This window comes from Myotis nattereri (assembly GCF_964212035.1).
Source record: "Myotis nattereri genome assembly, chromosome: 15".
NCBI lineage: Eukaryota > Metazoa > Chordata > Mammalia > Chiroptera > Vespertilionidae > Myotis > Myotis nattereri.
The window spans coordinates 3,280,785-3,296,818 of NC_138090.1; the positions used below are offsets into that span (position 1 = coordinate 3,280,785).

General features: G+C 55.5%; 1 protein-coding gene across 1 annotated transcript; it reads right to left on the reverse strand.

The window, feature by feature from the left end:
* Positions 1–243: 243 nt before the first annotated feature.
* On the reverse strand, positions 244–15,753 carry SALL1 (spalt like transcription factor 1; the record flags this gene model as incomplete). The annotated part of the gene is made up of 3 exons (XM_081108682.1): positions 244–1,929; positions 3,073–6,509; positions 15,678–15,753. The coding sequence occupies 3 exons, from the start codon at positions 15,751–15,753 to the stop codon at positions 1,486–1,488; spliced, it is 3,957 nt and encodes a 1,318-aa protein (XP_080964808.1). The 3' UTR covers positions 244–1,485.
* Positions 15,754–16,034: the final 281 nt, after the last annotated feature.

Here is a 16,034-nt window from a genome sequence, read left to right on the forward strand (position 1 = left end):
CAAGTCGTAGCTATTGGGGGAAGATCTAGAGCCTCAAATCAAAAAAAAAGAAAGAAAGAAAGAAAGAAAGAAAGACCACAGGCCCATGCAAACCCGTTCCTGCCTTTTACAATCCCTTCCTGAGAGAGCGCGATGCGCACGCACACACCCGGGTTACTGGTGTCTGGGGAAAGGTTAAACGGCGCCCGGGGCCTGGCTCGGGAGAAAACGCACTCTAAAAACACAGACACAGTATTTGGTTTGATCTGTTGCAAAAAAAAAAAACAACAAAAAATGTATTTGATTACTCGAGTAAAATTACAGTATCTCTGTTGTTAGTACGTATTAAATGTTAAAGAAATCGGACCCCCCCACCCCTTTCCTTTCAACTTTCCAAGAAAGTGCATGTAACAGTCCAACGGTTCCTTCCCGACCGAACGCAAAATAAACCGACACGAGGCCTGCGCTCTTGACCAAGAAGCAGCCACTCGCTCGCGTGAGGACACATATGTACATTTTAATGAACGCGATAGTTCTCACTGTATTCACAAGAGCATCTACGGTTTCTCCATCGAAGGCTGTTCAAGACGCGATACGTAGCAGCATTGGGAAATTCCAGCACACGTTTGCGATGGTGAAGAGATACCTACAAGGCAAAAAAATGTTATGTCTCAGTCCCACTACCAAAACAACACTTGTATTTCCTCTAGAAAACTCGGCGTGCTCCTTATTGTACAGAAACCTACGATCATCGAGGACGACTCAACTAAAAAGCACAATACAAGAGCAGTTCAGAACGGAAATGGTTAAATCTACAAAAAAAAAAAAACAACCAACAACCAAAAAAAACGAAACAGGTTGAATTTTAGGATAAAAATTTAAAATAAAAAAGGCAAAACAAACAAAAACCCCAAACCAAAAAAAAAAAAAGAAAAAAGAAAAAAAAAAAAAAACCCAAACCTTTCAAAGAACCACACTGTTCAGTCTGTACGTCTTTAGTCCTTTTCCTTAATTCTGTTTTTTCGGCAGATGAGACAGTGCGTTTGCTGAGAAAATGCTCCCGCAGGATCAAAGTGTACATGTATATACAGACTTTATTAGAGATCTAATGCATCGCGGGGGCATGGCGCCCACACCGGATTCGTATTAAACTGGATATAGAAAATAAGTTAATGCCAGATTAAGACCGCCGAGCAGGGCAACTTTGCAATGGCCATAAATGTTACAGCGAGTTTACAGCACTCTAGTCAATTAGTATGTAGTCCCAAATACAGAAGACCAAAGTTAACGCTTGCATTCTGTCTGCAGAGCCAGGTTATATCACTAATAAATAAGCTTTCTGAGAACTCTAGAAGTGGAACAAGGTACAAAAGAATGTCTTCGTCACAGGGAAGTAGTTCAGCGGTCTGGGGGGGGGGGGGACCCGAGAGAGAGGGGGGGGGGCCAGGGGGCGAGGAGGAGGTGTGAGCGGGCAGGCTGGGGCCTCCAGCCGGCGGTGGCGGCGCTTTAACTGGTGACGATCTCCTTGCTGTCCTCCAGGAAGCGGGTGAGGCGGAAGCTGGCGGCGGCGTTCTCGCTGCTGGCCATCTTCTCCAGGCCGGCCAGGGGCGCGCTGGGCTCGGAGCTGGGGAGCTTCTCCAGGTTGCCCGTCAGCCCGCTGATGGGCGAGCTGCTCCCGCTGCCCAGGCTGCCGGGGACGGGAGGGACGCCGCCGTTCTGGATGACGGAGATCTCGTTGGCCTTCATGGCCAGCCCGTTGGAGAGCGCCGCCGCGTATTGGTTCCAGAAACTGGACGGATCGCCGCTGCCCGACCGGGCCGCCAGGTCCTTCTGGAACATGTCGGGGAACTTGACGGGATTGCCTCCGAGGAACGCCATGGGGCCGTCCACGGAGAGCCGCCGGCCCCGCCGCGCGGGCGTGCTGTTCCACATGTGGGTGCCCATGTGGACCTGCAAGGAGAGAGCAAGAGGGGAAAGAAAAAAGAGAGAGAAAGGAAGGGAGACGCTTAGTAGCTGAATCGGTTGCCACTCCCATCCCAGCAAACACTCAGCAAAGCCAGTGGCCGAGATGCCCGTTCTTATTACGCTACGTGCCAGACAGGGGACGAGGTAACGGGACCGTCCACTCCGAAGACCGGTAATAACCCGTGCGCTCCCTGCAGCCGGGGCCGCCTCTCCGGTTCCCCGGGCAAACGTGCCTTCCTTCCTCCGTTTATTGCCCCTATTTCGTTCATAATGGCCTCCCGCGAGCCAGGCGGTCACGGATAGCGCCGACCGGGGTGAGAATTGTTATGTCCACTCTCATTGCAACCGTCAGGATTGTATCTGACACCCTTTCCCCTAGAAACGTCCTTTTCAGAGGGGAAGAGAGTAGCCCTCGCTGACGGAGGGCCCCGTGCACAGAGAGAAAACGCCAGAAAGTCATTATTCCTCCCGCACGGCTGGCAGCCATCTCCAGGGACATCCTCTGTCAACAGGAAACTGTACACAGGGAGCGGGCTCAACTGTTGCTCTAGATTCATGTAAGCATATCTGCCTGATGGCCAACACCTATCAGTAGGAAGTGTCGCCTCATCGATTATCATAATGCCCGCGAGCGGAGGGCTGACGCAGCCGCGCCTGGAGAAACAAACCGTGCGGCCCTGCACGGTTATGAGCAGGAGATGCACGGGCCGCGGAGAGCTGCAATTATTAAGCGATCGGAGCAGCCCACAGGCCCGGTGGAGGCTTTAATCAATACCCCATGGCAACCGGGCTGTCTTCCCCGGTAGGTGAAGCCATTCATTTGGTGCACTTAACGAGACAAGGGAGGCGGGCCGCCGTTTCGCTCAGGTACCACATGATTCGATGCAGGCCGACCCTCCGCCAGCTGCAGCCCGGCCTGGTCCCTGCCACGAGCCCCACCCGCACAGCCACCACTTGCCCACACAAGCCGCCACGTGCGTGCAGCGGGCTCCCCGGAGGGCGGGCCCTGTCCCCCCCCCCCCCGGGGGTCTGGGCTGCTGACCCGGGGAGCATGCATTACAGACATCGACGGGCCACCCGAGACAGGCCCGAGGGGTGGCCGGGGGAGCTGCCGGCGGGCGGAGGTACCTTCAGATTGCCTTTTGTGGTGAACGCTCTTCCGCAGATAGTACACGCGAAGGGCTTCTCCCCGGTGTGAGTCCGCTCGTGGATCTGCAGGGCGCTGGACGAGGAGAAGGTCTTGCCGCACGTGTTGCAGTAGTGTTGCTTGGGAGTTCTCCGGGGCAGGGCCGGCAGCAGCACCGGCGACGTGGCGGAGGGCCCGGGGGGGCCGTGGCCGGCGGGGGGGTCCTTACTGTCCTGAGGGGGGACGTGCACGAAGCCGTTAACCTCGGTCTTGATGCGCGACGACAAGGGGTTGGCGGGGGGCATGGCCGCCGGGCTCTGGCCGGGGCCGAGGTTGGAGCTGGGCTCGAAGAGCTGGGAGGGGAGGTCGCGCATCTGGTGGGTCAGCATGTGCTGCTTCAGGTTGCCCTTGGTGGAGAAGCCGCGACTGCAGACTGTGCAAATGAAGGGTCTCTCTTTGGTATGACTCCGGTAGTGAATGTCCAAGGCACTCTGACAGGCAAACGTTTTGCCGCAAATGTCGCAAGCCGTGTTCTTAAACTTCCCCCGGTCCCTGAACGGGAAGAGGAACCCCAGAGAATCTTCCTTGATGATTTTCTCCGCGTGGCTCGAGGTCAAGTCCAGGGCCCCGCCGTTCACGGGGGCGGGAGACAGGCCGTTGGCGAACTCGCCCGGGCCCGCCCTCGGGGGCTTCTCGTCGGCGCCGGGCGACTTGTGGGAGTCCTGGGCGCCGCTGGAGGGGGACAGAGCCTGCATGGACGAGGTGGACTCGGACATGGCCGGGCTGCCCGCGCTCTGGCTCTCCACGTCGCCCCCCACGGAGGACGAGTCGTTGGTCAGGACGTCCCCCTCGACCGACCCGTTCTCCATGGCCTTGAGGCTGGCCTGCAGCTGCTCGGCCAGGCCGGCGTTGATCATCTTCATCTGGTTCTCCAGGGCCGCGATGCTGGACACCTCCAGGGGCAGCGGCGAGGACGACAGGCTGTCCTGGGAGGCGTCCGCCGACCGGGGCGTGTCGGGGATGCTGCCCTCGGGGCAGTCGTCCATGTTTTCGTCGGAGAAGTTGTCTACGTCGTCGAAGTTCTTCTCGTCGAAGGAGCCGGTGTCGGAGCCCATGGACTCGGGGTAGCCGTCGGGCACGGGCGTGTTGGGGATCTGGCCGCCCATGTGCATGCGGATGTGCTGCTGCAGGACCACGGCGTTGGTGAACTTCTTCTGGCAGATGGGGCAGGAGTGCTGCACGCGCAGCGGGGGCATGGCGCGGTGCACGCTGTAGTGGGTCTTGAGGTTGCCCTTGGTGGTGAAGGCGCGCCCGCAGACCTTGCACTTGAAGGGCCGCTCCCCGGTGTGCGTGCGGTAGTGCATCTTCAGCGCGCTCTGGCAGCTCAGCACCCGGTGGCAGATGACACACTCGTTGGGGTCCGCGGCCTTCTTGTCGATGTTCTCCACCAGCTGCTGCAGCTTGGACGTCTCCGAGGCCTGCGTGGAGTCCAAGAGGCCCCCGAACGGGAACTTGGCCTTGAACTGCTCGGACATGAGCGGCAGCAGAGGGTTGGTGAAGGCGGCGGCGGCACCGGGCGGGCCGTTGTCCGCCGCCGCCGTCGGGGAGCTCAGGGCGCCGCTGCCCGCCGCTGGGGCGGAGCCGGCGACCACGCCGCTCTCTTCGCTTTTGCCACCGGAGGGTGGCACCGTGGACCCCTCGGCTTCCTCCCCCGGGAGCCCACCCGGGTTTCTCGGGGCGGGCTCGGGGGCCCCGGAGTCGCTTTTGACAGAGCCCGGGGGGCTGGCGGAGGAGCGGCTGATGGGGATGGGGGCCGGCTCCTCGGTCTTGATGAAGGGGGTGAGGCTGGGCAGGGTGGGGGGCAGCGGCAGGCCCACCGACGTGGTGAGGGTGGGCAGGACGGGCTTGGTGTCCAGCCAGCTGGTGACGGGCTTCTCGGGGGGGATGGACATGCCGTAGGGGATGCCGGTGCTGGTGGGGATGTTGTCCAGGTGCTCGGGCACGGGGTAGGGGTTCATCTGGATGTGGGGGTACTTCTCCTTGTGGCGCTGGAAGTGCACCTTGAGGTTGCCCTTGGTGGAGAACCTGTTCCCGCAGATGTTGCACTTGAAGGGCCGCTCGCCCGTGTGGGAGCGCAGGTGGATCTGCAGGGCGCTGTCGCTGCCGAAGACCTTGGCGCAGAACCTGCACTTGTGCTTGAAGAACGCCTCGTCCGACGCGCTCTTGGCCTCGAAGGCCGCGACGGTGGGCGGCTTGCTCTTCCGCTGCTGGGCCAAGGCCGACAAGGGGTTCAGGTCCTCGGCGGTCGTGCCCACGCTGGGCAAAGGGCTGGGGAACACCGCGCTGGCGGGGGCCGGCTGAGGTAGAAGTGGGTTGGACGCAGGGCTGAGCAAGCTGCTTATTGCGAAAGCTGGTGAGGAGGCCGCCGCCGAGACCACGGCAGGGCTGCCGGCCTGGGAGGCGCCGGCACCCGGAGCCGCCCGGTCCGAGGACGGGGTGGTCACCGCCGTGGCCAAGATGCTCACGTGGGGAGAAGCGCCGCCGTGGGGGGGGACGATGGTGTGGCCAGAGCCGCTCTGAGGTAGCTGGGCCGGGGGCAGCTGCTTCAGGCCGCCGATGCTGGCCGACTGGCTGGCCAGGCTCTGGGCTAACCCGGCGGCGGCCGCCAGCTGCTGAGACAAATGGGAGCTCAGCGTGGACAAGGGGTTGGCAGATGTTCGCAAAGGACCTTGGGAGGGACTCGACGCGGGCAGGTCGGCGTTCTGCGAGGCCAGCAGCAGGATCTGGTGGCGGATCTGCTCGATCAGCTGCAGCTGGTGGATCTGCTGCTGCTGCAGCGCCAGGAGCTGCTCCATGAGGGCGGGCACGGCCGGCTTGCCCCCCGCCGCGCCCCCGCCCCGCGCCTCCTGGGAGAACTGGGCCACGGCCACCTTGGTGCTCTGCAGGTTCTCGATGATGACGTTGCTGTTGATGACGGAGAAGCCGCCCAGCGCCGCCAGGTCCCCGGGTTGAGGTAGAGAGGTTGTGATCGCTGAGGTACCCGTGGAGGAGCCGCCCGAGCAGCCGGGGCTGGCGCCGGCGTGGCCGCTGCCACCGGCTGGGCCGCCGCCACCCTTGTCGGCCCCCGGGGCCTCCACCTCCATGGACCCGTCCCCGTCCGGCCCGTGGGGTTCCGGGAGCTCGCCGCCGTCCCCTCGATCGGTTTTGCTAGGCGTGTCATTCACGTGTTCCCCGGGGTTCTCGGGAGGGGGGCTGGGGGAGAAGGTGTCGGGCGGGGAGGCGGGGCTCTCCGTGACGATTAACACGAGTTGGTTCTGGGAGCAGCTCTTCTTGTGGAGCAGGAGGTCCGACAGCTCGAAGAACTCGGCGCAGCACCGGCCGCACACGTGGGCGTCCTTGCTCTTGGCGGGGCGATGGGGCTGTCCCTTCTCCGCGTGTCCTGCCAACATCAAGAGGAGCAGCGTTAGGAAGGAAGCCGGGGCACCGTCCCCCGTGACCTCAAACCCCAGACAGAGGTGGCCGGTCCATCGCGGGCTACCTGCGGAGCTCGAGACCGTGGCCCCTGGAAAAAACCCAGCCACCAGGACCTAAGGACGTCCGTGCGACGTGGTAAGGATGCTGGAGGCGTCCCTATCCATCGGCTACCTCCGAGAGCCACGGCCTTCAGATAATCCATCAAAATGTAAGCTACGATGCACCGAAGACAGGGTGCCTGACGCCGTTCCATAGCGAAACATCGATCTCCAATACTTCATACGCCGCACCGTCCACTCACCCAGAGAGGGCCCCGCGGCCGCTCGGAGGAGGGCTTATTAGGCCCCGGCGCTCCTGTCAACCTTATTCCCTTTCACCTGGTGCCAGGATACCTGTGACAGTCGGTTCTGTCACTAAACTCATTTGTAGCCATTCGGGCTCCAATCAGCGGTTGACAAGGAGACAAGCAATGCATAGCACCCACCCGCCGCCGACTGACAACCTGGACATCGCCGCCCGCCCCCGCCCAGAGCCCCAGCTCAGCCAGATCCGTGACACACGCACTGTGGTCGCACCCACAACTGGATACAAAAGAGAAAGCAAAACACGCACACACACACACAACGAAGAGAAGCACCATGACGGTAACCCGCGACCAGGCCCGCCTGGCATCGGTGTGTCACCCCGTGGCACGTTTTGTTTTAAAATTAAAGCAAGGACTATCCATCATGGGGCTCCGCGGGGCCACCTGGTGCCTCTAAAATGTTTCACCCAAAGGGCTCTTCCTATCTCTCAAGCGGGTGGAGATTTACATTTCTGATTAAACATCAACTTCAAGAAAAGATGTGCCCTGAAGGGGGGCGGGGAGAAACAATTCCTGGTTTTTAAGAGTTTGGAAACACTTCGCCTCTCTCCTGGCCTGAATGCCTTGGGAAAACACATACACACACACACATACACACACACACACACACACACACACACACCAACCCAGTTTGCGCTTCACTGTTACCAATTGTTGAACAGATTGTCCCGGACCTTTCGGTATCAAAAAAACCCCCTTTATTTCATGTCTGTTTCCACCGGTTGCTCAGATTTCTTCTCACCCAGATCCATTTGTAAATTCAACATAAAACTCTCCAAACGGCAAGCTCCTCTCCTATTCACAGGCAGGCCGGCTCCCATTGTTTCCCGTCTCGGGGAACACCAACTTCTGCTGTACAAATGGTGTGTGGCCATCCCCGGGGGCTGGGGGAAAAACTGTTTAATTCAAGGATTACCTCCCTGCATGCTTTTCTGCCGAACGGAGTCAGATAATAGTCAGTTTCCATGACTTCCAAATTGAATCTCTCAGAAAACTTGCAGGGGCCGAGAGAGAGAGAGAGAGAGAGAGAGAGAGAGAGAGAGAGAGAGAGAGGCTAATTGTGAATCTGAATAAATGCAAAATCAAAATGCTGCTTTTTCAGGAAACTTGAGAGTCAACTCCAAAGAGCCAGCCGTTTGCCTTTTTTTTGTAGTGAACATCCAAAAAAAAAAAAAAAAAAAAGGCTCGAGCTGTCGGGCATTCCAGAAAATATAATTAATACCTAAATACTAACTAAACTTCGAAAATGCCTCGAGTCTGTTTGCCCTCTGCGCTGCGGAGCTGGTCAGCAGCCCTGCTCAGGAAGCAGAATGTGTGTGTGCGCACTTTCTTCCCCGCGAGTGTTATTTGAGGAGCTAAGTTACACTTAACACGCTGGCTTTCCTAATTCCCATCTTTTAATCTCCACGAGGGCAGGGTGCAAAACGCATTCACAATACCCAGCAAATCTCAGTGGCGCAGGGAACACCAATAACGACTCTGTTTTAATTTAATGTCTAATCATCCTAAATTGGCCCCCGGATTCCTGTGCACATTCGAGGTGCCGTTTTAAGCAGTTTCTGTCTGTCTCTCTCTCTTCCCCTCCCTGCCTTAAAATAATGTAAACAAGATACTAAACGAATTTTTGCTCAAGTTATGTGGCTTAACTTGGGACAAAAATAATGTGACAAAAAGATCCTTCGTATTTTGACAACCAGTTTTAAATGATGCATCCATTTCGGATGCTTATTTCAAACGAGGAAATGCAGTTCCTAATATATTCAACAGAAATGTTATTTCCTCCTCTTTGCACATTTCCATATGTAATGGTTATGTTTCCATCTACTTTTACAGCCAATTATGAAGGAACAAAAGCTATTCTGTTTGTTCACACATTTTCAACAAAATGCATTAAAACTATTATGTCAGCATGTTCTATTAAGCTCTGCATTCAGTGGAAAATACTTTTCAACCAGCTCACATTTATCAAAACATAAAGCCACTTTAAAACACAGTTTTGCTTGGTCAGCTGGGCTTAGGCAAATAATGACAGATTCAGAACTAAATAACTAGCCAGGGAAATCAGAAAACTGACTTCACCAATTGTACACATTACAATGTCGTTGCTTCAAATATTTAGCACATCTGTGCTCACGACGAAAGGGCATTTTAATTCTCTGTAACTCGCAAACATCTGATATTCTCATACTATCGAGAGAAAATAAAAAGAAGGTTACTTTACAGGACTTAGCCGGTGATTACTTGCTTTCCTGGGCTCAAGTTCTACGTTGGCGCTGCTGTGAGATTCACTTGAGAATTTTCAAGTTTCTCAACCTGAACAGTTTTATATTTAAGATGGTGCTAAACTGCACGGAAAACAGAGCTGCTTAAAATAAATGCCTGCTGGCTTGTAAGAAAGGGGCTGTGTTAAAGAGCTGCTCAGACTTTAGCTTCGATTTTCGCAACATTTTAATAAGTTGACATTTGATCTCACTTGGAGAGGCAACTAATTTAATTTCCTGATGTTTCTGAATACCAAAAAAAAAAACCCCCACAACAACCCCAAAAAAACAATTTCTGGTATCTATTTTGATTTATTTCAAAAGCAGGTGTCGCTACACTGTAATAGTTCTTAACTTTAAATCTATCTGCATTCTGAACACAATTCCAATGAAACAGCTTTAAAAAAAAAAAAAAAGATAAAACACCAGGACTAGCTTTCAAGTCAAAATAAGATGCGCCCATGCACACACGAGCACACACACACAAACTAACACGTTCTAATTCATTTTTCCAACTGTCTACTACCTTACATCTCTGAATAATCTGTGACAGGATTCCAACTGGTGACCCCATTGGAGTAAATACAGTTGCCTTGTTCCCTGTGCTGTGGTGAAAATGACATGCTGGCCCCTTTGCTATGGATTTTGCATGCAAATTAATCTAATTTTGTAATCCTGGTCAGACAGGAAGATTTAAGGAGACGTGTTTTTTTTAAGTATTGACACACAAAAAGATATTTGGAATTTCTGGTATTTTTTTGGGGGGGGGGTTGGGGTGGTGGGGAGGAGAGGAAGGGTGAACTTACAGCTCCATCCAATTTCTACTAAAATCCCACATGCTTTTTCTTGTTACACTACTTAGGGACTTGGTGCCCAATTCAAATTTGTCAGTTTTCCCTCATCGGAGCCAAACGCTGCAGAACAGCAGGCAGAAAGCCGAGGTGTCCCAGGATCTCTACCGAGAAAACAAAAATAAAACTATGCCCCACACAGAAAGGGCTGGCCAACCAGGGGAAAAACAGAACAAAACAAAACACAAAAAAACAAAACCCAAACCAAAACAACACGGCATTCGGCCAGGCGTGGTTTTCTTCTGGGAGCCCCTCGGAAAGCGCCTCCCCTGCCTTCCCCTGACCTTCAGACCACGTTCCCATTTTTAACAGGCCCTCTCGTGACCGTGATTGGGGAGCCTAGGATTCTAACAGGCTCTTCCTTTTCCGTGGGCCAATCGCAGCCATTTTTGATTGATTGGTCTTTTTCTTCTTTTTTTTAATTGTTGGCACAGACCTGGGAAAGGCCTGAATGTCCAGCTTAAAATTCCCAAGAAACCGTAAACACCAGCACATAGGCTGTGAGTATTTTCGGCCCCGTCTGAAGTTTCCTCTCTGTGACGGGAGACCAAAGACACACATTTCCTGGCACCTTCCAAGTTTCCTGGGTGTTCTGCCCCGGACCGGTGTCGTCTTGCGTGGAAGAATACAAGTGAAATCTTGGGGCGTGGGGGGGGGGGGGAAGGGAAGCAACAAGATGCTCCTTTTAAAAATTGGGATCCAAGCCCACGAGAGGAACCCGGGAGTGGAAAGGGGGGAAATGCCGTCCCCGTGGCTGAATCAAACTGAACACTAGATGGGGTTCCAGTTGCGAGGGTTTGTTCAGCAACTTCTTTGTGGCTTAGCTCTTCCAGCGACGCGGAAAAGAGAGACTCCTTAAGGCGAGATCTAAACTTTGGCTGCGTCAACATTGGCGGAGGCACCAGAAACTAAATCCCTCTTGTGTGAGGGCAAAAAACAGAGGGATGGGAACTGCCTGTCAATCTTCCCCTTTGGGGGTCTGGCATCCAAGGGCGGCCTGGGGGAAGGAGGTTAGGAAAAGAAGCCAAGCTGATAAGGTGAAACTAAAATAAACGACCCACTTCCTGCTAAGGGACCGGCGAGGCTCAATTTGGGGGTCACTGGGACGATCCTGAAGGACATATTATGGTCTGGACCTCGTCACCTCTGCCCGGGAGGGGGCTGGCAAAGGTTAAAACAGCCCCAACAGGTCTAGGTTTTCTCAAGCCTGGCCGGCAAAGGCGGTCCTGCTGTGGGGGGGGAGGGGGGGTGTGGTAAGGGAATGGACCACCTCCTTGCTTGCTAACCTGCTCAATTGCTTCAGTTTGGGCGCTCTGAGAAGACGCCCCGGAGAAGCGGCCAGCTAGCTGCTCCAGGGGATGTCTTAGAAAACCGGAGTCAGGAATTGCAGGAGGAGTTTGGTTCTGGCTACGACATAGAGCTTGGCTTCTAACAATTCCAAAAAAACGGAGGGGATGACTCATCTACCAATCTCTTCCCCAGGTTCCCAGGAAGGTTTCCACATTAAAAAAAACCAAAAAAAAAAAAAACCCACACAAAACAAAAACAAAAAAACAAACAAACAAAAAACCACAGGTAGGTGTCTGCCTTCGAAAGGACTGTTGGTGCAGACATGGGAAGAAATGGAATGAAGTCCCCCCAAGCATGACCCATCAACTGGCCTATAAACTATAGGAGGAGCTGGATGTGAAATAAACCCCCCAAAACATTCAGCATCACAAAACTCACTGTCACACACACCGGCTCTCAGGCCTTTGCTCTCAGGCCTTGGCCGGTGTGTTTGTCTTTAACATTTTAGGGAGTCTGTGCCGCCCCCCCCCAGAAGCCAATCCCCCCCAAACAGTTTGCATTTCCTCACCCAGCATCTCCCATTATGCGACCAACTTAAAAACAGGCCCGATGAGACATAAATTCTTTGGCAACTGCCTTATCTTGCAGGTGTTGGTTTGTTTTTTGTGTGTTGGTTTTTTTTTTAAAACCACACCAATTCATTACGGCTCGCTCTAACCTTCTGGGCCCAGAAATCAATGAGCAGCCATTAAGCTGCTCAGGATGAGGAAATTACTTTGGTAAATAATAGAATTTCATTATTAATACAAATAGGAGGATTTTTATGCGACTTCACATGACAGTCAATGTTTTATCTGCGGTTCATGATGCTTTTTATCTTTCTTCCAATGTTATCTCTTCCTTGGAAAAAAAACAAAAAAAAACCTCTGAGCACCAAAATTCTTTCTCACTAAATGAATGGAGTATGAATGGGCCGTCCATGTAGTTACAGGGATCTTAAGAACACCACCCACGGAAGAAAAGCCTACCACACACACACACACACACACAGACACGCGGAATCCACATTTCTGGTAAAAAACCCACATAGGAGAAAATAAGATTCCAATACTCCCTTTCCTTGGAATAACTGATCTCGGTAAATACTTTCCCCAACGCAGTTCCTACATGCAACTCAAGACTTGTTGAATATCACCTCCGACACAAATCATATTCGCCATCATCTTGGTTTCGGAAGAAACAGAAAAACACCCAGGTTTCTCTGGGGGTGCTCCTGGTCCCTCCGCCTCGCGGAAGTAGAATTAAAATGTGAACACTGTGAGATTGACCAAAATAATCTTGTTTTCCTGAACTTGTTCCAATGAAGTTATCCGTGTGGCTGTCCAGCGTGGCTCGGGGTTTTTGTATGCGCGCGCGTGCACACACACACACAGACACGCAAACACATACATGCATGGCACACAGCACCGGCCCAGGCTGCCCACAGCCTGGGGAGTCGCTTGGCTACTGGAAGTGGGGTCCACAAACTTTTGTAGGTGCCACTCTAGGCAGAAGTCCTCAAAGTGGAAGGGGCCGACGGGGGACCAGAGCACGGGCTAGTTTTAAATGTGGGATGCGCCTTCCATATTCCATGTGGCGTCGTGGGAGACCATTTCAAGATAGAAGAAAAAGGAACCCCGTTATCTGAGGGAGGGTTTGCCTTCTAAAAATGTAACGACCTTTTATTTAAAAAACAAAACAAAACAGCAACACAAAAAACCAACTGGAGTCCTTACACAGATAACCCCCAACAAGTGCTTGAAGGGTGTGTGGGGTGTGTGTGTGTGTGTGTGTGTGTGTGTGTGTGTGTGGTGGGGCTGGGGGGGTGGATGAGATGGCTACTCCTCTGCCGACACCATGGTGGCTTTTTGAAGGTAACTCTGAGATGTGTCACAAACTCCTGGCTCCCTTTCCCTGGCGAGGGCTCCCCAATGAGAAGACGCGGCCTGTGCATGGCCCTCCCGTAAGTCAGACCTGGAGGAGGATTAGCTGTGTACTAATATTATTACAACACACTAAATCCTGTAACCCTCTTACAGAACCTACCCTCTGGGCAGCTTCTCCCCAACTTATTGTTCAGCCATGTGAGAACAGTCATCACCTAAAACCATTTACTGCCCAGGAGAAAGGGGGTGGGCAGAGGCGAGAAAGGGCCCCTCCATTTACAGCTTCTTGGGACAATGAAGCAGCTTTGGGGGATAAAAAGAGAAAAGAAGGAAAAAAGAAAGAAAAGAAAAGGAAGGAAGAAAAAAGAAAAGGAAGGAAGGAAGAAAAGAGAGAAAAGAGAAAGGGAAACTTGATTTAGTTACTTAATTAACTTACCTCTCAGCTCAAATAAACTAAAAAAAAAGTCCTAATAAATAATAATGGGAAGAGGTAGTGAACCCCTTTTATGCCGTGGCTTTATGGGAAGCCTTCACTATTAAAAATTCAGGATTCCGAAAGGCAGCCGCCCGGCTAGCCCGGTGCTCCCCAAAGCCCGAGTGTAATTTCTTTTTATTTTTCTGGAAAATGTAGAAAACCTATACAGATTTACAAAAAAACAAAAAGACTAAAAACTCCCCCTTCTCCTCCGGTTGGCCTGCTGTTGCCTCTACACGTTGTCAACTGTTAACAGCAGGACAGCGGGGCGGGCGGGCGGTCTCCCCAGAAACTTTAGGAAAGAGGAGTGTGGGGCGAGGACAGACAAACCAGCTGAGAAAACCAGGGAAAATATTCGCAGCAGCAGCAGCGGCGGCCTGGGGTCGCTTCACCTCCAATGACCCCCCAAGACCCGGCTTCCCCGGGGGTGGAAAGCGGGGTTCCGGGACCCTTCTCGGGGGACTGAGGAACCCCAGAGACTCTGGGTAAGGTTTGCCGCTGGAGGAAATATTGGGGTCGGGGGACGAATACAGCAAATCATTTTCTTGACCGGCCTCAATGCTCCCGGTTTCTTACAGGCCCCCCCACGCCAGGGGTGCTGGGTCCCGACTGCCAGGTGGGGTGCAGGCAGCGGGAGTCCCCCAGCCTCTCGGCCTCCCGGCGCGGGTCCCTGCGCCCCGGCCCTCCCGAGGAGCAGGCCTCTGGGGACGGACCGGAGCCCGCGGCCCAGAGTGTCGGGGACAGAGGTGCGATCGCAGGGCAGCTTCGGAGCCCCGTGGGGGTCAAGCTCCCGCCCGCACACCCCCAAATGCCCCCCGGACGTGAGCATCCCGCCAGACGCCCGGTTCGCCCCGGAGCGACCCCTCGTCCTTCCCAGGCGGCGCGCCCGGAGCTGAGCCGGCGCCGCTCCATCGCCTCGGGCGCGCGGCCTGGGAGCTGCGAGGCCCCGAAAGCGAAACACCTCCAGGGACGGGAAGGGACTCGGGGTGTCCTCCGTGCGTCCCCCCAGGGGCCTGCCCGATCGCGCCCCTCCGGGCTTCGGCTCCCGGACACAAACTTCGTCCGGGACTTGTCCTCCCCGCCGGCGCCCGCAGCGGCCGCCTCCATGCGGGAAGGCGAAGGCGGCGGCTCCCGGGGCCAGCGGAGACCTCGCGGCTCCTGGAAGGACGGGGACCGGGGTGCTCGGGGGGCGCGCACCGAGGGTGCATGTGCGGGAGGGAAATGCGGGAATCCACGGGGGCAGCCGGACCCTGTCCTCTGGCCGCCCGCACTGTCCCGGGAGCGACCGGCAGCTCAGCGCCTCTTCGCCCCGCCGCGACCCGAGCGAGTCCGGCGCGGGCGCCCCGACACAGCACCCCATCTTCTAGCAGCTCTGAGCCCCCAAAGGCACCCCAGGAGGCGGCGCAGGCCCAGGTGGAGCGTGAGGGGTGGCGCGGGAGCTCCCAGCTCGGAGTTCAGCGCGGAGCACGAGTCAACTTTCTTCCCGCCGGCAGCAGGGCCCGGCGGCGGAGGCCTGGCCGGGGCCCCCGGGCGCCCCGCGGGGAGCGCAGGAGCCCCGCACGGCCGGCGCGGAGGGCCTCTGGCCGCCCTCGCGTCCCGCCGGACCCCGGCCGCGGACAGGCGGGTCCCGGGCTCCGCTCCCCGGAAAAGCCGGGACGGAGGAGCCAGGCCGGCGCGCTCCCTCCTCCCCCGCCAGGACCCAGCAACTCCGGAAAGATCCCGCCGGGAGCAGTGTTTGCATTCCCCGGGGCGGCGGGAAGCCCGGCGACGGCAAATTGAAAATTAAAAAGAAAAGAGAAAACGCGCCGAGTCGCCCGGGAGAGCGGGGCCGCGGCGGCGGCGGCGGCGGCGGCGGCGGCGGCGATGGGTGCGGGGCCCCGCCGCGTGTGCGTGGGCCCGGGTGTGCGTGAGTGTGAGTGAGTGCGTGTGTGCGCGCGTGTGTCCACGGCGCGGGCCGGAGCACTCACCATCTCGCCGGGGGAGCGAGGCCACTTCGGGGTCGGATTGGAAATGTTGAGGCTTCGCTTGCTTCCTCCGCGACATGCTGGCTCAAACATCAGCTGGGGCAGAATAAAAAATTACTAAAAAAAAATCTTCTCAAAATTACGGAAATCGAGCGGCGGCGGCGGCGGCGGCTCCCCCCGCCCGCCGGCCCGCCCGCCCCCTCCCCGGCTCCCCGGCCGCGGGCGCAGCGCGCATGTGTCCTGCTATAATTATGATTATCAATAATGCATTGCGATTAATCATAGAGGGGCTCTTTGAAAGGCGATTGGCACCGGGCCAGCGCTATTCAAACCCGCTCGCCTTAATCAATTAGTTCGTGA